At 44.0% G+C, this 24,544-nt stretch overlaps 1 protein-coding gene across 8 annotated transcripts in view; it reads right to left on the bottom strand.

Annotated features, from left to right (window-relative positions):
• The window catches only part of pum (pumilio), a 101,920-nt gene that overhangs the window by 9,151 nt on the left and 68,225 nt on the right, over positions 1–24,544 (bottom strand). For 7 of the 8 annotated variants that reach the window (XM_043416757.1, XM_043416763.1, XM_043416761.1 and 4 more), the window contains 8 exons: positions 6,099–6,479; positions 4,691–4,934; positions 3,040–3,198; positions 2,394–2,513; positions 1,626–1,920; positions 1,242–1,482; positions 626–1,016; positions 256–424 (listed from right to left, as the gene is read on the bottom strand). In XM_043416757.1, the coding sequence (XP_043272692.1) occupies positions 256–424; positions 626–1,016; positions 1,242–1,482; positions 1,626–1,920; positions 2,394–2,513; positions 3,040–3,198; positions 4,691–4,934; positions 6,099–6,479 (2,000 nt within the window). The remainder of the gene's footprint in view (positions 1–255; positions 425–625; positions 1,017–1,241; positions 1,483–1,625; positions 1,921–2,393; positions 2,514–3,039; positions 3,199–4,690; positions 4,935–6,098; positions 6,480–24,544) is intronic. The other variant, XM_043416765.1, reaches the window with a different exon arrangement.

The raw sequence follows: 24,544 nt of genomic DNA, 5'->3' as shown, positions 1-24,544 counted from the left end.
AATTTATCAATCAAATCTACGGTTGCACGAAATTCCATAGATGCACGAAACAAATATCTAATCTTATTGATAATTCAAGGGAAACAAATAACTTTCTGATTTTCTGATCTACGAATAATATTGTAACGGAAATGATGTGAAGTTTTCAAAATTGTCGTTGTTATTCAGATTCCCTGCATGTGAAGTATTTCAATGTTCAACATTCCCAGAAGCATTAAAAATACAGAGGATTGCATCAAACGGTATGAAACTTACTTATCGTTGAAGCCGCAGACCTCTTCGATAAGCACTGCTCGTTCCTGTCTGGTGGCATGTGTCACGCATTTTTCAACCACGTTACTTGCAAATTTGTGTTGTGAGAGAGCAAGTACTTTTCCCCTGACGCTGCTTATTAATTGGGCCTTGTCCTCGATTTTACCGTGTTCTAAATGGAATAAAAATGCAAATAACATTAAAATCGATGGATCAGGGAGGGGGAGGGGGGGGGGGACTTATAACGTGAGAATCAATTAAATAGATTCGTTATTTTAGAGGACTCATGCTCAATCATGAAAGTTACATCAATTAATGTACCAAATTCACAATTAATCGAAAAATATTGAATGAACAATGTTTAAAATCGCACCTAGAACATGCTGAATAACATAATTCCCATATTGATCTTGAATCAACTGATCGGTAGCAGCGTGAAGTTCCTGGAGAATCCCTTGCGTCTGTTCGGGCGTGCAGTGTTCGAGGATACGCTGAATGACTCGACATCCGTAAGGATGCGTGCTGAGGGAATAAACTTGACCGGCAAAAGCACCAATAACGAATTGTAGAGCTCGTGGCTCGACGCATTCGATGCATTTTTGCACGACGTGATTTCCGTTTTGATCTTTAACGCATTTGAGTACATGACCGTCAAGTTCACGAACAATTTCCTGTTGCTGTTCCGGTCCGATCGACTCAAGTGCTTTCTGAATAACACGACAGCCGTACATCTGCAAAGCTAACGGTAGTACGTGGCCGCGCACCTGAAAGCGACAATGCAAAAACGGTGCTTTTGTAGCGCGGAAATATAGTGAAAGAGGTGATCGTAATCGACCGACTATCAGTGAGCTATAGTCAATCATGACAATATCAGCTGACACGCATTTTTGTCATCAGGTCAGAAAAGGCAATGCTTCCGCGAGAACAAAAAAAAAATAGTAGAAAAATGAAAATTTTTATCGAACTGAGTCCATGGGAACGGATCTTACCTTTTGTGCAAGCGTTGATTTTTGTTCCGGTGTACCGAACTCGAAGAACTTTTGTATAACGTAGTTTCCGAACACATCAGTCATGAGAGAATACGCCGAAGCGAGAATCTCTTGAAACACGAGCTGTTTTTCGCTCGCAGAGGCGCGCTCGAGTTTCTGTTGAATGAAGCGCGAACCGTGCTGATCCTGACTAAACTCGACTATATGATGAGCCAGATCTCGCAATTGGAGACTCGGAAATCTGTGGTGGAGTCAGTTACAGAGCGTTGTAAGGAATGGAATAAAACCGGTGTCAATGGTGGGATTATTGTCTAAGGTACGAGATTGAGAGGTCTTGTGCAAATAGAGATATTTGATTAACAAATGGAGGTGTAAATTAGAAACCTGTTATTTCGGAAATCCTCTAGCAAGCGTGATCGTCCTCCCGCGCTCTTGTCGCCAACGCCAGCCGCTCCACCGCGTCCGGGTTTACCGACGAGATTTGGGAATAGGGAGCTACTCGAGCCGAAAACTCCGTTTGCAGTTAGAGCCGGAACTGCGCTTGCACGGAATTTCGCTTCCGCGCCGGGGGCTGCTGATACTCGACTCGCTCCACCGACGAGAACTCCGAGTGAACCACCGAGAGTCGGTGGCGGTGTTAAAGAGAGTCCCAGAGGACTCGGTGACGCCGTCACGGTACCTGGAAAACGACCAATGCATCGATTGTAATAATGTGGCAACGAAGAAATGGCACTCGAAGTCACGATTATCGCGAGATTATTTCATGCGCTATAACTGTCACGTAGAAAATAACTAATTTTTCAGTTACAAGGACGTCTTCGTTTGGACCGGTCGTCCTTGTCTGATGCGCCAGCTCATTCCGAGTCAAGGATTCTACAAGGACGCGTAAGAGAGCCTCCGAATAAAATCGTTTGTACAGACGTTTCGTACGAACGAGACGAGCCTTACGAGCGCGTGATGCACCTTTAAGGCTTCAAGTAGGACACGCGGAATGAATTAATCCGCAGGCCTCAAACGGCTTACATCGATCACGTACTATTTGATCAACTATCCAATTTACGCATAGCAAATTGTGTTCCCGGAATGGTATATAAGAAATAACTTAAACGTTTTCCGTTGCCTCGCGATGAAAACGCTTCGAAAAAATCTTACCCAATGCTCCATAACTTTGAGCCCATTTGGCACGACTGCATTCCAAGCTTGGGCTGAAAGCCGAAGTGTTCCTGTCGAAAGAATCCCTTCTACCGGTTGACGATGCACTCAAACCGAGACCTGAACACAAAGAAAAAATTGGACTTTGTCACATACTCGTTACTCACAAAAATACCAGATAAATAAACACACAAAACCAGATAAATACTCCGTAGTACTCCGTAGAATGTGACATTCGCACACGTAACGTGTATACAAATAGTTCAATAATGTATATGTACGAACACAACATTGAAACGAGCAGACGCCACAATGGGAATGGAAAAATTAATAAAACGGTATATTAAAGCGCGGTTGTAGCATGCTCTTATTAACTACGGTTATTGTTATTAATATAATTGCCATGATTGTACTTCTTGTTACATTTATCGTTGCAACGTATATGCAAACAATGAGGGAACAGCGGATTTGCCGATACGAGAATAGGTTGTGCGACTAAATGTACGTGAACAGGAGGGTGACGCACGTAACGTCGAAAAGCGAATTGAAAGGGTAGTAAATAACGTTGGTCCGTTGTTGCGACAGTGGGGGGCAAGAGGAGGAAAGGGAGAAGAGGTTGGGAATAGTCACGTCATCGCGCGAGTACCTGTGCTCTGTAGTTGAGCCGGGGAGCCGAGGGCACCGAGAGGTGAACCACTGTAACTCAAAGCCGCCAAACCCGCGGCAAGTCCCGAGCTCTGCTGTTGGGCCTGTTGTACCGCAACCGCCTGAGCTTGCGCAACCACTGCGCTGCACGCTGCCAGACCTGCACCAAAAGCCCACAACCCACGCGTGTTTGTTTAATTGTCAATCGATTAGCCAAATGTTTTTATGTTCTTCGTGATTAGCGATATTTCGTGTCCCCTTTTTCTCCTCTCTCCTCTTTCATCTTATTGTTTTTTTTCTTCTTGCCAACACCATATTATTGTACACCACCGGGAAATACACAAAACGTACACATAAACGTACACACACACGTGATAACTAGGCCATTCGAGAATGGCTATTGAGAAATGTTCGTGGAAAATAAGCTCAGCTCCTGTAACGATGCTTGGTTCCGATTCGATCGGCTCTATTCAATCGACGAATGAACTACCCATTATATTGACTCAATATCTGAAATATTAATAGAATCGAAGTACTTTGAGGCTATGGAAGCGTGCTTTAACTCCACGAATGAATTATTTTAAACTATTTCAAGACGGTTCAAAAAGTGACGAATGATTGAAAAATGTAAAAAAAATACTATTGAATTACAAGATGATACAAAGGCGTTAAAAGCATCTCGTAATATATGAGGAATATTCAAAAATATCGTGTTGCAGGCGTACATCGAGTCATAATTTCTTGCCTGAAGATTATTGCAACTTTATACGTAATTATTTGTATTATTATTGTTATTGTTATTTTTGTTATCGCGACGATCGACATAAGCATGCATGGTCAAATACACTTTTTACATGTCTATAGTAACAGTACTGTGATTACTTTCTACTACAATTCGAATAAAAATGATTGCAAGGGGATTGACAATGTGACAAATAGGTTTGCCATATGACTCGTTAGCCTCGATGAGAAAGTCACATCCTGTGATTGAAAGCAAACCAGAACGTGACAGAGAGCAAGATAAACACGAAATTTTCTCATTGTCACGTTTCTGAGGTTCATAGGCCAGTTTGACGTAAGGTCCATCCATTGTGATTGCCCGGAGCAAGGGAAGCGACAGGAAAATTTGTCTCTAAAGTACGAGTTTCCGATTATTTTCTCATGTCATCGCGAGCGAGTTCTTCCACGAAAATATAAGTGTTTTAATCGGTTCAAATCCCCGCGAAATTGCTGTTCTTTTATTCTCGTGTAATTTGATCTCATCTCTTTCAACAATTTTTTCACTTTCCATAGTGCTTAAGGGTCTTATAGAAGCGGACCCATAAAATGACAGTGTTATCGCGTACAGAATGTCAGCTTCTTTCTACGTTACACCACGACGCAGAGATAATTCGAGGCACAACAAAGGGTGAAAGTTTATTGTGTACTGAATTAACCTCGGTCTACCGTACGTCCGAGAAAGAAGGTGACGAGAGATTACTGTGAAAGTACACCAGAGAAAAGATTGGAGGCTGTTTGTGTGTCGGCTCCTCCTCCTCCTCTCTTCCATACACGCACTCTCCACTTCTCTGACTCTACCGTTTCTTTTTATTGTTACACAGGATGAAAAGGACAATTGTACATGTGCTCGTACACGATATGCATTCCATTACCTAAGCACTCGCCAGGCGTGGCGTTGCTGTGTGCCGACGTTGGGGTTGGTTGCGAATATAGGCTCGGTGGCGGTGGAGCCGGAGGTCCTGGAGGTGGTTGAGAAGGTGCTCTGTTGACGAGTACGGGCGCCGGACTAACCAATCTCATGGGTGTGGCTGCAGAACCGAGGCCTCTCACGCCTCCCATAACGATGGATCCGTTTTGGTCGTAATAAGCCGGTATCACCTGATATTGACCCTGAACCTAAAACCACCAAACGCAGAGTTCGATCATCCAAAGAACACCGCGACATCGTATCTCAGATTCCATTCGTGCTTATGGCTCATGTTCCATCTCGATATCGAAAAACAGAATAAATAGTGTACCAAGGAATAAATTAATGAGAACTAACGTAAATGGACGAACTTCGTGGAACCGGATGTTTCAAAATTTTGCAATCGTCGGTCTTTGGGTTTTTGCCCACAAAAATGTTTCCGGTTACTAATTACTCTGAGAATACGAAACGTTAAGGCACGCCGAAATTTTCATATACTTTTATTTCTAATTGCTGCTTGTCATGACAAATGTTAGAATTTTCGTTTTTGTGACTCCAAAATCTATAATTCAGTGGACCGAATCGTGTCAGAGGTTCTTTAACGGCTAAGATCTCTCAATAACGGACAATTATCTTTACAACTATTGGATACCGTTTGGCCATCACTGGTTGCGGATATTAAATACGTATCACGGATTTACTAGTACGTGATACGTCAGAAAATTGAGCAACGGAGTTTTTTCCACAGTGGCCCAATTGTTTTTCATAAGGAGACCAAGTTTTTTCTCGACGAACGTGTATAAGGTCGCGTTCAACAGCCGTCAACAAGACGCACGCCATGACCACACGTACAACTGTGCTCGCATTCTTAGCGTGAACGTTTTTCTATGCACTTTTCGGATACGGGATTACGTCCGACAATTTGAACGGAATTATCGTACTCTTGAATTCGTTATTCTCTTTTTTCCATATTGATAACATGCAAAGTGCTAAGTTGTTTTTTAAATCCTATGACGTATCCAATTTGTTCCAAGAACTTGAAAATTAGTCTTCTCAAACTGGAATTAAAATCAGAGTTTCCGAATCAAGTAAATTCGTACGACAGTTTCGAGAATATCGAAGCAAACAATATCGACCGGTGAGCTGCACAGTGAGATTCACCTGTTTTCGAGTGTACAGTCATAAAAGTATAAACAGTTGTTTATCGATGAGGAAAAAGCTTGAAGACACTTGAAGGTAATAAATTTGCATTTAACGATGAAGTGGAATACGGTCGAGTTATACGAGGGGGAGTTAATCGTGGGGGATATTTCGACGATGCACTACTCAAGTTTAAGGAAGGTTATACGAGTTTGACAATTTATAGCTCTCACCGTCTGTGCAAGATTATTGGCGCTATCCTGTGCAGCGGCAGCAGCGGCTGCCGCGGACGAGGGTGTGAGTGGTCTTCGGGGTTGTGGCGGTGCGGCTGCCTGGGGTGGTGCTTGTGGCAGTAAACCCGCTGGATAGACCCACGGCCCGACTCCATAATATTGCGGCACTACGGGAGGAGCTCCAGCAATTAGAGCACCGACGTAAGGTTCCTGTCCACTTATGACCGTGTACGGTGCTGTTGGAAAATTTTGTTGTTGTTGTTGTTGCTGCTGAGCTTGCGATGCGGCAAGATATTGTTGTTGTTGTTGCTGCTGCTGCTGTTGCTGCAAAAGTTGGAGTTGTTGAGGCGTCGCTCCTTGTGGTTGACTGCGGAACAGTTGCTGCAATGAGAAAAAAAAACAAAATCTCATGAGTACCATTGTCTCTGCGAACGAGAATCATATTTGTTTTTTTATCGTGTTTCATTTAAATTGTGAGGAATTACGGAAAATAAGTTCACATGAATATAGTTCGTTGTATAATATCGTCATATTTTCATGAGCACTTTGATCAAAATTTTAAGCTACCGAGTCTAAATTTTAGTATTTAAACTGTCAGGTTACGTTGCGAGCTTCGTGGAAGCCCTTGAAGACTTTGCGTAACATGTAAATGAATCGAAGAGATAGGAAAGAAAAAAAAGAAAAGAGAAAAATGATCTCGAACAAGAAATAGTAGTTTTTTGTTGGGGGGGGGGGGGGGGGGACGAGGTGAAAAGACAAGTCTCTTGACCGAGCGCTGTCCGGTCTCCGGTGATTCGACAGAGCAAGAGGAAGGAAGCAAGAGGGGAAAAAGAGGTCGTCGAACTTGCGCGGACGTTCACCGAAGAACGCATTTGCCTCTTTCTGTTACAATGTGCGCCCCGGGTCCTCGGCTTTTCTACCGGCTTAACAGCCGTATATATATAAACACATTAATTGAGCACTAGACGTGCAGTACGGTGAACCAAGTTCCGGAGCTCGATCCTGAATAACAAAGTCTTCCCCGACGAGTGACGAAACTTCTTCCGTAAATAGTGAAATAAAAGTATGCAGTCGAGTTGTCTTGGTTGTTGGTCGAATAACGCGTTTGGGATTCGCTAACAGAGCGGAATTAGTCGTAAACCCGCTTGAGGATGGACGACCATTTAATTCGGGGATTATTCGGTCCAATAATATGGAGAAGATTGCAGGCAAGAATTTCCACGTGCCTGCGTCCCTTGAAATTTCTATCGCCTCCGTATTATAAACGGAGCGAAACGAACCACGATCTTAGACGGGTTGACCTTGACGGCGGTCACAGTGGAGGCGCGATCAACATCGCGTTAAACATGAGAAATCGTTGCTTTCCAAGGGACCGAAGAAACAATGAAGAGACACTGGGATGGTAATTTTCAACGAGAAAATGTTGTTTCGTATCGTTGCAGCGATTTTTTCTCTCTATTTTCATTATCTTTTCTCTCTGTTTTTGTTCACCAATGGAGTTCACCACTTTACACGTAATTCTTGATCTACGTAAGCGACTTGAAGTTTGTACTCAGCGACTCGTGACACGCCACGTCCCACCGGAGCACCGATGCGTTTCGGCTATCGACCTCGTGCCTGTCTGCGTTAATGCTCTCCTCTTTCTCTCACCAAGGTTACGCGCTTACGCCGAAAAAATTAATGGTAACGATTGTTGGATCTGGTAACAAGTCCGATTATAAGTACGTTGATAAGTGGCTAAACAATATCGCAACGGAGCCAACGCTGTCGCCTGCTTCGTCAGCTTCCCGCTCGTTTTTTAAACTCGAATAACAATGAATACGTAAATTAATTTTAGAAACTGAAAATACTTTGGTGTCCGAGTGTGGAGCCTTCATTTTCATATGACTTCAGACACATAAGGTCACAGAAACCGGCGAATATGCGCTCTAACCCGATAACTAAACTAAAGTTTTTTAAGCACGCGGGAGAAAAGTCAAGTCATTGCGAATTCATACATTCGTAACGTATGATAATGCAACGATCGATGCTTTTTTCGTGTCAAGATATTCCTAGTGTGCTTTAAAATACAGTAAGAATGTTAAAACGTCACGTTGAATGAAACAACATAAAAGAAAACAAAGATTTGCAAGTCAATGGAAAGTAGCGACCTTCGTGTTAACACTTGGCTCATTCGCTTGCAGAATGAAGCAGATTGCTCGAATGAAAATTAATTTCCATCGGACTACGACACGAGGATTAATTGAATGTGATAAGAAAAGGAAAAAAACTTGTTGGAAAAATGATTTGTGATCGCGGCAAGAGTCGTTTCCAGTTAAGGTGATTCACGGACGTAGCACGCGTAGGGTTTCCCACCCCTTCCAAAGCTCATAATCCATTGTCTATAGGCATCACCGTCCGGGCCACGGATATCGATCCTTCCTGTACGGAAAGCCGGCCACATATGTGCCGTCGGAAATCCACTTGATAACGCAGTTAGCGAGTACTTCGAGGAACGTTAAAACGCCTCTACAAAATTCACGTTAACCAGGATTTAATATAATCTTTGAGAAACGAATGACAGCATTCTTCGTTTTGAAAGTGAGACGCAGACGAAGCAAACGACTCGATGTACCGTTGAAAAAAGGTCGATGCTCCGAAAGAACTGTCTTCGAAAGGCTCCATTAGTATTCATTCGGAAGCTCCTACAGTAGGATAAATAAAGCATGGATACAGAAAAAAACATGCATGATTATTCAATGAGACCTTCCAGTGTTTTGACTAAGTTTTTATTCGTTCGTCAACGACGAGGGCATCAATAAAATTCATCTTGTTACTCGGAGACACGCGGAAGCGTGGAGAGATCGTTTGTTTATTTATGCCCAAGCGAGTTTTGGGACACCGTAAGCAAGATGAACGGAGAAAAAAATGAAACGATATACAAGTGGTAAATAAAAATAATAAAGGATTGATGTGACAAGTTATATCACCTTGGGTAAATGTAAGAAGAGTTAACGCAGAAGTTAGCAAGAATATAGAGGCAAGACTCGCGCAAGAAACGAATGGTAATCCATAATAAGGATCAGCGAAAGCGCAGGATAAAAACTAATAATTATCCTTAACTTAATGTCAAGTAAAAAGCTATCAAGATGAGAATGAGGAGCAGAGCAGCGATCGCAGCAAACGAAAATTTCCCGAGTTTTGACTCGAAAGAAGTAAGGGAGGAAAGCCGAGTGATTTCCAGTGGTAGAGTGCCAGAAATACATGCCACTGAGAGCTAATGAATTCCTTAGAGTCCTTGGAGAGAGAGAGAGCGAGAGAGAAAATCAATCTGCAAGAACGCTTTTCCTAGAATTTTTATCCTTCGTTGAAAATCGTATGCTCGCACATTACCAAAAATTGATTTCCCAACGTATTCGCATGTGCGTATTCACATTACTGTGTACGATTATAATTTTATGAGTTGAGAAGCTAAAAATTGGTACGAAGTATCGAGACTCAGTGACGTTTTAGTGAAAGCAATGAAATTTTTCCATCCTTTTTATCTCTTTATCTCGTGCGTGTGAGTGTCGCGCGAACGAAGAATAACCGAACGATCTTGAACCCCAAGAGACTCCGGTGATTTAACAATTAAGCACACTTCCAGGATAGGAGATACGTTTCCTTGTCGCAATTATGAACACCTCCGTTAGAGTATGATCCGAAGTGCAAGTGCGAATGTCACGACGAACGCGGGCACTCCAGCTTCTCGTAAGACTCGAGTCCTCGCAGATTCAACGCTTCGAGTTGTGTATTTAAGACACTCAGTTTAAGCAGCGTCTCCCTGGCACAGAGAAAAATGACCGACGTGCTCCATTTCTCAGTTCGCTTATTCCTCCCGAGGTATTCAGTCACGAGATTCCTACCTCGACAGCATACCAAGCACCGGAAGATTCGCGAGCACGGTACAAACTCGCGTTTCGGGGACGTGGAAGAAAGATGTACAAAATAGATTTAGCGAAACGCGTAGAATACAATTTCTGTTTTTACGTATGCAAGAAATTTTCATCACATTTAACATGCGTCTTAGATCCTAGACCGAAGTGAGTCCGAGGTAACGCGCGTGGATTCATGGCCCCGCGGAGAGGGGATGGAATCTTAGGACTTCTCGTTTCCCCTCAATTGAAGCATTTAATTTTTTGATATTACAGTAAAAAAAAAAAAGAAACGACAGAATTTGAGTGAAAAATTCTCGAAAATAGTGTTTTCAGCGAGGAGTTCGCAATGTCTGAGAAAACACGTAACTTGGCGCACAGCTCAGTGCAAATGCCCGGTGATTCCAGCCGGTTTTGCGAAGAAAAAAATAACTTGGTCGTCGTCAGGGGCTACGCTTTTTTCGTGGAATCCGATTAGTCGACGTGGAAGAAAAAATGAGAGCAGTACGAGAGCGAGGGAGATCGAAGGCAGGAGCAACGTCCGGCAATCTTGAGAGATGAGAAATTACGAACTCGGACTCTACGGATCGGCACGGGACAGCGAGAGACTGCCAGCCCGTTACTTAACCGCGGCGCGCTCTGGGAGAGGCACCGTTAGCTCACCTGGCGAACGTGCATCGAATAACCAGGGTGCTACGCGGAGAGCGTGCCTCGCTCGAACACAACAAAACATCGCCATCGCCGCTCACATTATTTCTGTCTCTTTGTACACATAAACACTGATTTTATGCACTGGCGACATACTTGACAGGCCAAATAGTTCAAGTTCAACTACACCGAGTAGGCGCTGTCAAAAGTCATCGTGGGAATCGCAAATGCATGCGAAAGGCAAACATTTTTCACGAGAATCCTCAAACCTTTCGTGGGCTTGAACGCGGAGGGAATTAAATTTGAAAAATTAACTTCCAGTAACGATAGTCCGCAATTCATTATATTATGAGGGGGGAAAAATTGAATTTTCCTATTTAAATAATATTCAGTGTTCAAGTAGGAACTTTTACCGGGGTATGTCTAAAAGAAATATCCGGTTAAAAATGCCGCACTTTTGAGGCTTATTTCGATATTTATTCCGCAATATTAGAGCGTCAAAGTGAATTTTACTGCGCTGCACTGTCAAAAAATCAAAAAATTTCCGTACGAATATTTATGCCAGGATACGGTGATAATAGGAACATGGCAGGGGCATCTTCCTTTTCGGCTTATCGCGGCCTATTTCCCCGTTGTTTTTATATGCTCAGCCCTTTGTCGAAGAGTGTAAATCACCGATTTAGTGGGCTACGGAATTCGGAAGCGAGGGATCGACACCTACATTGGGGCAAAGACACTTTAACGAGATGCACCGTCAAATTTACTAAACTTTTTATAAATTTTACAGTGAATTTCACGCTAAATATTACCGAAGTAATTGAATATATTCTTGGGTTTTACATCCTGCGTACCGTCGAAATACGAGCACGCTCAAGACGAAAACTTCACTCCTGTTCTAAGACATAATAATATCGAATTACAAATGTGCATGAAATGTGCACTTCGGAGGAAATGATATCAGCGATAAATTCACCCTAACGAGGCTTCAACCATAGTTTTATTCGCAATGTACACTCGATCTCTCATACTCTCGATAATCCCTCAAACATCAAACGATACTTAGCTCACAGGGTCCATTAGATTCTCCGAAGTTTATCAAGCCTTCGGGCGTTACTACGTATACAAAGTTTGAGATCTATTTTCTGTTGCATAATCTTGGAGAATCCAATTAAACTTTTCTCAAAGGTTCGTAATGGGCAGAATCGTTGTAAAAGCTTTGCTCGAAAAAAGTCTGTGTACTGGAGGTGGGATGGCGCAGTGTTTGAAAGTTCCTCAAAGAACCACACAGAATTGTTAGTTCTCGTTTCGAGGATTTTTTAATCAAGGATATTTCTCGGGTGTGCATATATATCTGCGAGTTCATTTATGCTAAAACATATGAATATTCATGATACTTAATAATCGTAAGCTCCGCAATATTTTGTATACTAAAAGTTCGTACATAATATAATCTAAGTGTGATCAACATTACTTTTTAATTTATGCTTTACAGTTAATTGTTTCTCTGCCAACTGTTCGTTCCCGAGATAAATGAGAAGAAAAAAAAAATTTGATCCTACGATGACTCCGGGCAACTCGGGCCACTGTGTCTGCTGCGTGCACCTCGATTATCGCGTGTTTCAGGCTGTTAATCCTCGGTTTGCACGTTTTCAACGTAGGCGACGCGAATATATTGCTCGGCTTGGGAGCGAGCGGCAAGCATATGGAAATCGGGGGTTTTGTATCTGGCTTGGGACGAGTCTCCATGGATGATGCTATTCAACGTGATTCCCGCGACGGGGTATGCTTATAAACATAGTTAAATCTATAGTTAGACGTTTAGGAAATTAGTGTGAATACCTTTTCGTATGTTAATTTTGATCACGTTCGATAAAGCTCGAACAATGGCCATTTGGGATTTGGTTTGTTGATAATCAAGAGCTATTTTCATTAGCGCATGTTTCATAAAGAACCGACTTATTTTTGGATTACCGTTGATCCTTTTACCTACCATCGAAACAGTTTTCATTCAGAATGTTTAATCGAATTCAAATTTGGCGATGAATTCAAGATTTTCAGCTCATACCAGAATATTGTGATTCGCTGAGCTACGAATTTCATAACGCAAAGTTTGTTCGATTCGTTTGAATACAAAATAGCACAAAGTTTCACCCAATTAAGCATTCCGATACGAGGCTCCGAAACAAGCTCAAGTCGCCAATTTACCGTGGTTTCAAATCAAACAACTCAATATATTTATCACTCAATTTGGCGATACGAGAACTTACTCGCGACTCCCCGGCTTCGCGAATCAAGAAAGTAGTTACCCCGGTTCAACGCACATTGTGCATTCCGACGTTGAATCAAATCAAATTTTCAATTAAAAATACCAAAAAATCCTCCTTCGAAGTGCTTCTAAGAACTGGCGACCGAAATGGAAAATCGTCGACCTGGCTGGGCGCACCTGTTGGATTCAGGTGCGTAATTCCGTGGGGGAAAAAAAATGTAAAAGTATCATGATTTATTTTTACTGCTAACTGTTAATCTGTGTTTGCAATGCACCCAAAGACTTTTTGTGACGGTCGGTTGGTAGAAAGGCGTCGCCAGACTTAATAATTATTGAAAAAAATAATAAATCGCGTTGAGAGGAATGAAAATGGGCGCCATTCTCGGCAGAAGATCAATTTGGAATCGAAATTCAAAAATTCTCGTCTCGCTTTTCAATGACTCGGAACTAGTTGAACGACCATTATGACGATGCATAAATTGTTTTGACGTTTAACGTTTCATTTCGCTAAGGATATTCGAAAAATGTGATTTCAAGCCCCGAAACAGAGAGGGAAAATCTAGCTCCCTGCGAACCGATACTTGTTTAACGATTTATTTACTCGGTACATTAAACCAGTAGTGACGTTGAGCATATACTCACTCAGAGGTTATGAAACATAGCTTTCGCAAGGCAAACAACAACCCTCAGCCTCAGGCGTCTTATTCAACCCCGCGGTCGACCTGGGTACGATAGCGTCAAATGAAGAGATGGAGCAACGTCTTGAAACTTTAAGGAAAAGAGAAGTCGACGAGAGTCGCACTCTCGTGCGTTTCAACTTGTGTAAATAATAATCATGAATTAGCTAGTGATTGACTTTGCGTGAAAACGTGTACAGCATTAAGATGAACGAAAGCTAGAGCGAGAGGATATGAGAGAACGTTATTAAGGGATCGTGTACGCTCAACATTTCCAATCCGTCGTTAAATGATATTTTCTGGTCCCCTGATAACGATAAGCACAGTTGCAGGGTCTCTTACGGGGCAAAATTTGGAATTATTTCATCAACAATTTTGAGTTTTTAATACGGTACCCTATGGGAGAACTCACAATAGTATTAATTGTGGAAAAAATTGTACGGTGTTCGAGCTTCGGAAGAGTTTATATCGTGAAGAAAATTTATCACAGATTCCGTTTCTTTAAAAAAAAACATTACCTTACGGGGCTTTTGAGAAAGAAAACTTTTTACATTCTTACGATAAAAATATTCTCAATGCAAGTGTTTATTAATTTTATAAATAATTTAGACTTGAAATAAATCAACATAAAGTAGTTGCAAAGCTGACTAGAACGGCTGAACTGCTTAAATAAAGGGACAGTGAATTTCACGCAGAACCATATGTTTCACGACTCTTCTACGATATCTGAGGAGTAGTAGTTCGTTGTATTATGAAAAAAGCGTGAAAGGCGAGTGACATAAGAGTCTGCGTTTTAAGCAGGTGGTGAAAGAGCGTTTCAGGGAGATTCGTATATATTTTTTCATGCTGGCTATAGGAAGGAGGTGGCGGTGAAAAAGTAGTTGGGAGGTCACGAATATGTACCGCTCGTTCTAATATAAGGTGGGATAAAGACTGCGATTTCAGACCGGATGTAACGAGGTTGGGGTTTTGTTTCTCTCGTAGTTTGTGAATAAAAGTCGCAAAAGAGTTTGCGAAGAGAAGCGGCCCCGCGCGCTGCTGTACCGCTAATGTTCCACGCTTGTACGAGGAACCGGTTCCACGTTCAAGTTGTTCTTGCTCTTACTCTTTCTCATGGTATCCCTAACTCGTGGAGGTATTACATAGCGAGGAACGACGAGGAGATGGGGAAAAGAACGGCTCATCCTGCGGCCTCGGTACGTCGATGCGACTCGCCAACGCGCACGGATACGAGCTCGCGCTTCGGAGCTCAAGAAAATGAACGATGAAAAAAGTATCGAAGAATCCTTTCCTGCATAGCTCCCGACGACCGATTGCAATTACCGGTACTCCCATCGAAGTTTCGATCGACTTGCAGGAATTGCGGGAATTGCGTCTCGAAGCTCTTGCCATAAATGTCTGAGTGCGAAGTCTTTCGACAACTTCCTCGATTCGGTGGACAAAATCTCATGATAAAACGGCCTTTTTGCCACAACAAACCAATCGCTTTCTTCATCATTCTTCGCTCCTTTGAACAATATCATTTTTAATATAGAATTTACGTTCGCTCGCACGCCTAGACAATTGAAACGGTTCTCGCGTTACTTTTATAACGTTAATAGACGCAGCCGCGATGTGGAAACACACGAGGAAACTTGCTCGAGGATGGATACAACAGGCTCGCGGTAGACAATGGATCATTGTAGGGAGGAGGCAATGTTGTTATGTCCGCGGAGTGATCCCGTGCATCAACGAGCGCTTTTCTCCAGTTAGACGTTACCCTAGTTACGAAATTCAATTAAAATAAACTCTTGGCTCGGTTGCTCCTCTCTTTCTCAGAGCGACGTCGTGTCTCCCTCTTACAAGCGCGTCTAGACGCTCCATTTATCGGTTTATTTTATCGGGCCTTTTTTCATCTTTGCTGTCTCCCCGTAGCTTCGTTTTTCCGCTAACGAGAATCTGTCTTCTCGCCGAGATTGTTTCAACAAACTAATAAGCTGGGTCTCTTACCCAAGTTAATCGACATTTTCAAGTTTCCGCAGCCCCCTCCCCCCAAGAATAATAATGAACGAGCACAATTTTCTTCTTCCACCGTTTGATTAACGCATCTTGTACAATATTTCGCGTTGAAATCGACGGAGGCGAACGCGCAGCGTCTCGAATTTTGAACGTTCGGGGGGTGAGCGCGAAGGGACCGGAAGTGATGCGATAAGGCAATGATTGCGTCGGGGCACACCTTGATACGAGATACCCTATTCTAAAGGGAAATCTTACGGGCGGCTTTTAGCCAAATGACGAGGGATATTTTTTCAACTTTTTTTTCTTCTTCTTTTTTTTACTTTTATTATCGGATGGCCTGACGAGGGTGTGCCGGCTCGGAGATTCCCCCGTTGGCCTAATGGTATCGCGACTGACCAGCCTCGCCTTTTTCCCCTCCCTTTTCCCCGCGTATGCATGATCACGTGCCTTTTTCATATACTCTCCCGCGTATTAAAGTAATTAGATTGTAATTCGCCAGGACTCGGAGGATTTTTACCGAAAGTCAGCCCCGAAAAAACCGGTGTACAGCGCTAAATTGCCAGAAAAACTGACACCTTGTTGTCATGGGATTATTGACTCGGTCTCAGACAAATCTTCTTCGATCATTCTTCTATAAATCATTCGTAAAAATTGGTCCCGATCGAAGTCGATATCAAAGACGATTTGACTGGCCCCACCGAAACGTCATCGCGAAAAAATTACTGCGTCTCTCGCGATTCAAATTGAGTGCTTAAATGCTCGAGCGAAAATAGCATCGAAGACGCTGCGAAAACAATATTCAATTAGCGTAATTGACAAAGAGTGTATTCAACTCGGCAGCTCCGAGCGTCGAGGAGATTGAATCTACGAGATGTTGGAGAGAAAAAAATATCGATAGTGCGTGCGACTCGGTGGCACTCGATGTTATAAAATATAGCTGAAGAAAACGGGAATGCGTGCGTGCGTGTGTGTGTGTGTGTGTACGAATCTCCACGTATACAGATGGGTTTCGCAGGCAATTGCTTCGCTGTATAACAGCCTGCGGATATCTTTCGTACTTATTATGCGCGCGGGAGCTATTACGAAAGTATTACATTTGCGGGGTACAGTGAACGCCGCATAGCGAAGTATCAGTGCCGCACACACGTGCGAGCGTTTATATAACGAATGTATTAACATGTAGATAAATTTTAATATGTATATAAAGCAGTGGCACGCCACCTAAAACCGAGAGAAAGGAGTCGCCTTGGCGGCATGAGCGCAGCCACGAGCTTTGTTCGCTCGCTCGTTCTCGAGTCGCTCTCTCGATCGGCTTCCCTCGATTCAGACGTTATTTTTCCTTGAACTAGCAAATTATTATCAAGTTTCGCTCAACGGCCATTCGGTTACGCGTAATGTAACACTTCGTAAAAGAGAAAGAAGGAACGATACGGCATGCACGTATTATAAGTGCGCACGTCCGACTGGCGATTCCAGTGAAATTTATTGTTCCGTACTCGATGATTTCACCAATTTCTTGACGCTTGGGCCCGATTCGCTTATTTTTTTCAACATTTTCTCAAAGTTTTGTTTGCTGGGGAACGTTGGGAGAAAATCACATTTTTCTGGGCTCTTGTTCGATACGTTCAAATGTGAGAATAATAGGACCGTCCGTTCTGACATTTCTGTAGAATTGGGGAGCCTCAAAAGTGTTGAGATTGAGAAGAAAAAGCCCTGAGAAGACGGCACTAAAGTTGCAAATTGTGCTGAATGACCTTTGAGACTCGTACACGATGATAAAAAAATGTCAGGCTATAGCTGGCGAGCTGCTTGTGCCGATTTTATAATTTTGCTTCTTCCTTTTGTTTTGCGCAAATGACATTCCTGAGAATATACGTGACAAAGAATGCTACGAACGTCACGATTTCGCGACAATTTCAGATGCTTCCTTTCGCATTTTGTTTTTTCGTTTTTTCGTTACGATCTTATGTCTTTATTTGCACTGACCCTCGTGTGCTTTTTATCACCTTTCTTACTTCTTCTCATTTTTTTTTTCTTTTCTTTTTCTTCTCCTGCACTCTTGTTGTTTCGAGCACCAATTAAGGCAGCTCGGTGTACGAGCAATTAGCACGAGGAGAGTCTCGAGAATAGAACCGACATAATAAGGAGACCGAGCGCGCGCACCGATGACTCGAGAAAGCGTGTCTCTACGTCTGCGAAAGCGTGTCCGCCCGAAGCTTTTGCCATTTCGACTTGACGTTTCTCAGTTTTTTTTTTATTTCTTTTTCTTTTTCTTATTCCGCAGACAATCCTATTTCCGCGGATTTGTCACTCGAATTCGTACATCCAACGCGTTCTCCATTGGACGAAGCTCGCTAAATGAGATCACGAGATGAAAGAGTATGTGGCAGATTTGAGAAAAAAAACAATCGATGCACTTTGGATAGAAATTTATATTCGGACGGAGGTACGCGGATTCGAACGAGCCCGATCGGTTGCTCTAAAATCTGTAATTATTGACGAAAGAACGATAATCGCTGGGAATGCCGGAAATGATTGAAAAACTCGGGGGAAAGTGGAGCGCGCGCAGTATTTAAAAGGCACGCAGAGCAGTACTGGGTGGAGATTGCCACGGATATGATAGAATCTGGTCTTGCGGCGATCGCTTTATTTCTTCGGGCCGTGGCTAGAGGCGGAACGATTTTTCCGTGTCGAGATTCCGGCTGAGCGAATCCTCGATGAGTTGTTGTTGTTTGATTTTTCTACGATTGATTTCCAGGCGAATCGGGGCAGCGTTTGATGTTTCACGAGACTTCCAGATCGTACAGTATTTCAATTTGAAATGAGAACTGCGACGTCAACAACGAGGGAATTTACGAATGTCAGAATCCTCGGAGCAGCGACCCAAGTAATCCAATTATCATCGATCTCGAAGCCGTTTATTTGAAATACCGAGTTTCTCCGCTAATTGATGCGAATAAACCGAGCGGGGAAAAAGTTATCGAAAGGAGGTTGCGATATGAACGAGAGTCAGGGCTACTGGAAAATAGTTCATTGGGAAAAGAACGAGGAGGACGAAGAAAGAAAACAAGATTCGGAGGCTCGTCGTCTGGATCGGCGATTACCGATTGCAAAAGCCTAAAAATTCAGATCACAGACATTGATTAATGAGTGAGAGAGAGAGAGAGAGAGAGAGAGAGAGAGAGAGAGAGAGTGCGTGCGAGGTTCGTTGCCGTGAACATACGAGCGGAGGTGAGATCCTCGTCACAGGTTTATCGGCCGGCAGAGCGCGCGGGGAGTGTGCTGGTGTCATCGAGTTTCCGGGGTAGAATGAAGGCGTGACTGAGATTTCACAGGGTGCGAATGAAAGAAGAAGCACGGAGAGGCCCCCGGGGAGTAAGGCCGTCCTCGGTGTCCTTCTTTTCCCTCTCATATCCTGTCAAGCCTGACAAAGGAAGGCGCGGGGCGCGTTCAATTTGTTTTATTAGAACGTCGTCCCGGTACACTTTTGTACGGCACGAACGTGTCTACACACGTATACGAATACGTGGGAAGTCAATAGCTACGAAAAACGGGAGAAGACCGAGGGATCGAAGTGTTTATATACGGTGCGTTTTCCACGGGCCTTTATACGCACACGCAGACACACCGTAAATCGTCGACTTGTATATTATAGCGAGAGAGAGAGAGAGAGAGTTTCGTAGCGTAACGTCATCGAGTTCTCTCCTTCCCTCGGCTCGTCTGATAAATTTTTATTAGCCCGTTATCACACCGTCATGACGACGGATTGTGTTTGCCTTCACTTTGCCACTTTGTCGACTATCCCCGTCGTTCGCGCTGCTGTCATCGACACGAGGGACGATAATTTTACTAACGATGACCGACTAGACGACACCACGTTCGTTACATCGATTTTTTTCTCTCTCTCGATAGAAACAAATGAGTGACTCTATACATTTGAGGATCGTAAATAAACGAAGAAACAAAGAAGCAACGACGTATTACTCGATGCTCGCATACGGTGTTAATAAAGCGCGTGTGTTACGCGGTTTATCCCAACGATCTTGCCCACGTTTGTTGACTCTACGCTCGCGCTCTCTCTTCGAGCTACGGTCACGCGTATGTGTATTTACATTGTGGCTAATATAATCGTATAACATTCCGGACACTGTCGTATCGGGCTTTCTGACGAAAAGGGTCTTCGTACGATAAATTTAACGATCGATTGGCATTTTCTCGCACGCTGAGATCCTTCATATTCATACTTGCAAGCCTACCGCGGCAAATCGATAGAAAAGCCACAATTACAATCGAGTCATTCGAAATGCATTATAGAGGATGGTGCTTTTCCGAGTGCGTTCACCCGTTTTATGGAGTCGTTAAAGATGGAGGTTTGAAAAGCGCCGAGAGCGGGCAACCTTTGACATTGAGCATGAGCGACGCGACGAAATTTCGTTTATTATCGAAGCAACGAATGCTGGTAGAAAAAAAAACGGTTGAATAACTTATTCGCTGGCAGTAACGGTATTCGTTTTACCGAGTCGTTTGCCTAAAGAAGTTGGAAGAAAGTCATAAAATTTGGAAGTTTAGTGCGGCTACGGAGGCATCTCGTTCTTACACGTCGATCCGGACGTGATATCACGAGGAACGTTTTGCCTCGTGGTTTGTATCACGCGTCAAGCTACTGCGAGGGGAGTCGGAGCGAGCACGGGCTCGTAGGTGTGTTCGGGGACGCGCAGGAGGTAAATTTCTACGAGGGTGGGCGAGCTCGACGATAGAGTCGATGAGGCGTCGTGAGAGCTCGATCGGAAGAGAAAAAGAGAACGCAAGTGATCCGGGGGGGACGAGCCCGGCGCGCACGTATAAGAATGAGTAAACGTGCAGGAAACGCGAAGAAGTTGGACACGGAGAATGGGATAAGGCAACGGGGGACGCGGAGTTTTAGTTATGAATGCAGTGGAATTCGATCGACATTTTGAATTTAGAACAGATGCCCGATAAAACGGTAGTCGTGTACGTTCGTACGGGGGAATCGACACAAACACGAGGAAGCATCGCCTATCTGGATCACAACTAAATGGACTGACGTATAGAGGAAGGAGGAGGCTCTGGCGGTATGAATATACGGACAGATGAAGGAGAATCAAAGATAGCGGGGGTTGATATGCAGCGCGCTCATGCACGCTACCCCGAGACAACAACGTATTTCGTATGAACACGATGCTCCTCGCAATCTGCCCTTATCTCGGTTGGATTATTCTTTCAGCTGGTGGGATCGGCAGCCGAAGGATTGCCGGAGCAGCTGGTTAGGGCTCGGGTTTTTTTGCGTCATGTTGTGAATCGTTAAAGAGTGGTTGAAAGCTCGTAGTCTTGGGGAATCTTGAGGGCCAAGGAGGAAGCTTCGAATCATCTTTTTGCGGTGGGAGGTCGAAAGCGGGAGTTTTTTGAGGAACGAGGAGAATATCGAATGCGAAGTACGGGGAATATCTCAACGGAAGTCGATAATTTCGGTGTTGCAGCGTGCTCAACGATAGCGAGAGATTGATTTTTCAAACGGGCGAGTATAGCTCGAAAGATAATGGAGGAACGTGTCCGATTTGCCAGGCCATCGAGTTCCAACGAGGCACGAGTTATGACCGAAGGCATCGACGACTTCCCGCGGCGCGTACGGATTACGGGGAAACTTATACGGAGGACGAAAATGCGCGGGGAGGCCACACGAACAGGGAGACTCAACTCACCACCGAGAAGCTCCGATTTTAATAGCCCCGAGGGAGCAGAGTCCACGGAACGCGAAGACGAGGGTTCGGATATGACCTTTATGAAATGTTACAACCTTTGTGAGATGCCTGATTGCTCTTCTCTTCTTGAAATGAGAGTGGTTTGTCAGACAGAGAGACTCGCCAGGGAAAATTCTTCTCTTTCAACGTATGACATGACGCGCTGCTGCATTTATGCACCGGGGCATCTGCCTAGGATTGTTACGCTCCAGGACATGAAAACGATTCTTTAGTCGAGCGACGCGACCGAGATACGCGTGTATCCGCCGAGTAAAACCCGGCCTGGAACGACGTTCGAGAAGAGCAGTGAATCGGGCATGGTATTCGTGCTTTTCCTGCTTCTACGGCTATCCGATACGAGATGAAGGAAACGAGACGACGTTCGTCGTGACATCTTGTAATACGAGCAGTAAAAACGGAATTAATCGTTTGAAGGTATGATTTATTTGAATGCTTTGTGCAAAACAGCCATCGAATGTACGCTTGCTATTATTATCCGAGCGCATCGGTTCAAGTAGCTTCCGCAAAAGGCACCGAGCGCCTACGTGAATTTTATAATCGCGTAGTACGACGATAAACGGATAGAGGAAAATCCTGTTAGAGCATTCGCGAGGATTATCCGTCGGCAGGAAAAAAAACACAGACGCGTAACGATCTTTCGTGACGACGTTTCGAGCTCTCGAATTATCGCACGGTTATCTTCAAGAGCTAACTTCGACGACCGACGAAAAATCTAATAACGTATTATTACGGAAAGGAGAAAGGTGGCGGGAGAGAGTGAAAAATGAATGGGAAGAATGACGAGTGTTGTGTACCACAAAAAATAGCGAGGGTAGTAGCAATTCCATGAAAGTTTGAGGTTGCCGGAGACACGATCGAGGTACACGACTATAGTCGACTCTTATGGCGTGGAAAAGCACCGGTTTGCACGACAGGCGTGTGTTAAGGTATTACAGAAAGTATATAGGGCGGCTAAAGCAGCTTCGAAATATCGCTTGGTATCACACGATGAGCGCGGCGCGTGTGTTGAGCGAACCTTTCGTACCAACCCCCGACAAGCTGTTTTCTATCGCTGTATGTACGTGGCTAGAAAAGCTGAGAATATGATAGAGAGACCGAATATAAGTAAAAGATGTAAAATGGTGTAGAAAGAAAAATGAAGAAAAAGGAGGGAGAAAAGGGGACGGAAGTGTCTGTGTATCGGTGCGACTCGAGTTCGCGGAGGACGAGGCGCCGGTGAAACATTGGCCGAGGATCGATGGATCGAGAGTTATCGCATGTCGTCGTGGGAGAAACCTCGTGTGTATTCACATCCGCTAGAGATATGCGCCCGCGAAACGAACCGTCGAGGAAAAATCTTTGTAAGGTTTCGTTCAACCCCTGCTCCAGAAAGCTGATATGCGAGGGGAGAAAAGCTGGGGAGAAGGTGAAACGATGACGACGTTGCGTATCAGGTTGACAACGACGAGGCAATAATAATAATGAATCACAGCTCCGCATAATCCATCAAAGGAGCGAGACTGATGCGGATGTATCGACAGGTTTGTCGCGTTTATTATATCGTCTCATTAACCAAATGAGCCTTGTTTCGGTCGCTTCGGGAGAGAATATAAAACGTTTTCCAAGCGTTAGGACGAAATTTGGATCGGAGTGTTTGCTCCCAATCGAAAATAGATTTAGGCGCGGTGAGGCAGTTCTATTATAACGAGAAACGACGTACCACTCGAAACGGCGGTTGGCGAAACATCGATTACGAGCCACAAACTAAAATCAAAGTCAACATCGATCAGTTCGACGGGACGCGGACCTGCTCGGAGTGTCACGTGGCGAACTCCGAAAGTTTAGCAATTCTGCAATATTCTGCACGTCCTCGATTGACTGAGCGGCTTTTTCAAACTCGAAAAACTCGCCAAACACATAAGAAATGTGAACGATGCAACATAAAAATAAAAGTTCGATCGAGTGGATGGATGTAAAGCAATGAAAAGCACCTCCGTCAGAGGCTTCCTCGTAGCTCGTCAAAGACAAAAGGAAAAGTAAAGTTGCTGAGAGGATAATGAACGAGACGCGCGAAACGTTGTGGTTCAACATTTAGAATTTTATATTCGTCCATACATATCTATGCAACGAGAAATGGAACGACGAGTTTTCCTAGACGCGGTCGTTACGCCGGTGGAAGTTCGATTAGGAAGTTAAAACTCTCGCTGCGGTGAGCCGCGGCGTCAGATGCGCCTCGGCCAGTAGAATAAAAGGGGCCGGGGGCACGAAAGAGGCTTGATGGAAGCAGCAAAATGCATGTGCGCTAAACTACACCGGAAAACAAGGTGGAGAACAACGGCGCGGCCGGGAGGGAGAAGGAAGAGGAGAAAGAGCGAGAGAAAAGCTCGACGAGGCTGCAAAACGGAGAGGAAACGATAGAGCGATACGAAACTCAATGAACTCTCGAAAGTTTCTTCTGGTACCGTGTGCTACCGGGGCTTATTGGGTGGAGGTTAATTCGACATCGACCTGGGAGGCAGCGCACTCGGGGGCACGGCCCAAAGTGCCTGATATTATTACCTGGTGCGGCGTATATAACGTTTGTTCTCTTGAAATCTCTCAAGTGCCCTCTTCTCCTCTCTTATTTTTGATATTCCTAAGGATTTTCTTAGCTTTACAACTTTCGTTACGTGCGGTGAGGAGACCTTTTACGTGTGTGGGTGCGTGTGCATGTTTTTCTGACCGTCTGAAGCACGCTTTTTTCAGGAGCAGCTACATTGAACCGGGGACGATGCGAGAGTCTGGCTTTTCAGTGTATATCAATCTCGCAGCAACAAAATACTTTTTAAATGCGTATAAACAGAAGTAACGCGACGACGTTGACATTGGACGTGGTTATTGAAAATTATGTAATAGATTGTAGACAAAATGCAGCGTCAATTTTCTCGTTAAACTGTCGAACGATTTTTCACAAGTGTCAATGGAAAAGATAGAATAAATTATACAGAACGAATGGGCGGATACGTAACAGGCGTTAATTGTCCAAGTCTCATTGAATAAAAACAGCGACTCTCTGCGCGCGTGAATTCCACGAATCATTTCGCACGAGTTTTAATCTCTCTCTCTCTGGACACTGAACGTTCGAGAGTCTCGCCGCCGCTGTTGCAACGGTACACTCACCGAGCGAGGGAACGGGTTGATCGTAAAAGCCGGCTAAACCGTTACG

This window comes from Venturia canescens, chromosome 4 (assembly GCF_019457755.1).
Source record: "Venturia canescens isolate UGA chromosome 4, ASM1945775v1, whole genome shotgun sequence".
Lineage (NCBI taxonomy): Eukaryota > Metazoa > Arthropoda > Insecta > Hymenoptera > Ichneumonidae > Venturia > Venturia canescens.
Note: the sequence above shows the minus strand (reverse complement) of the source record. Positions and strands in the feature narration are given on the sequence as shown.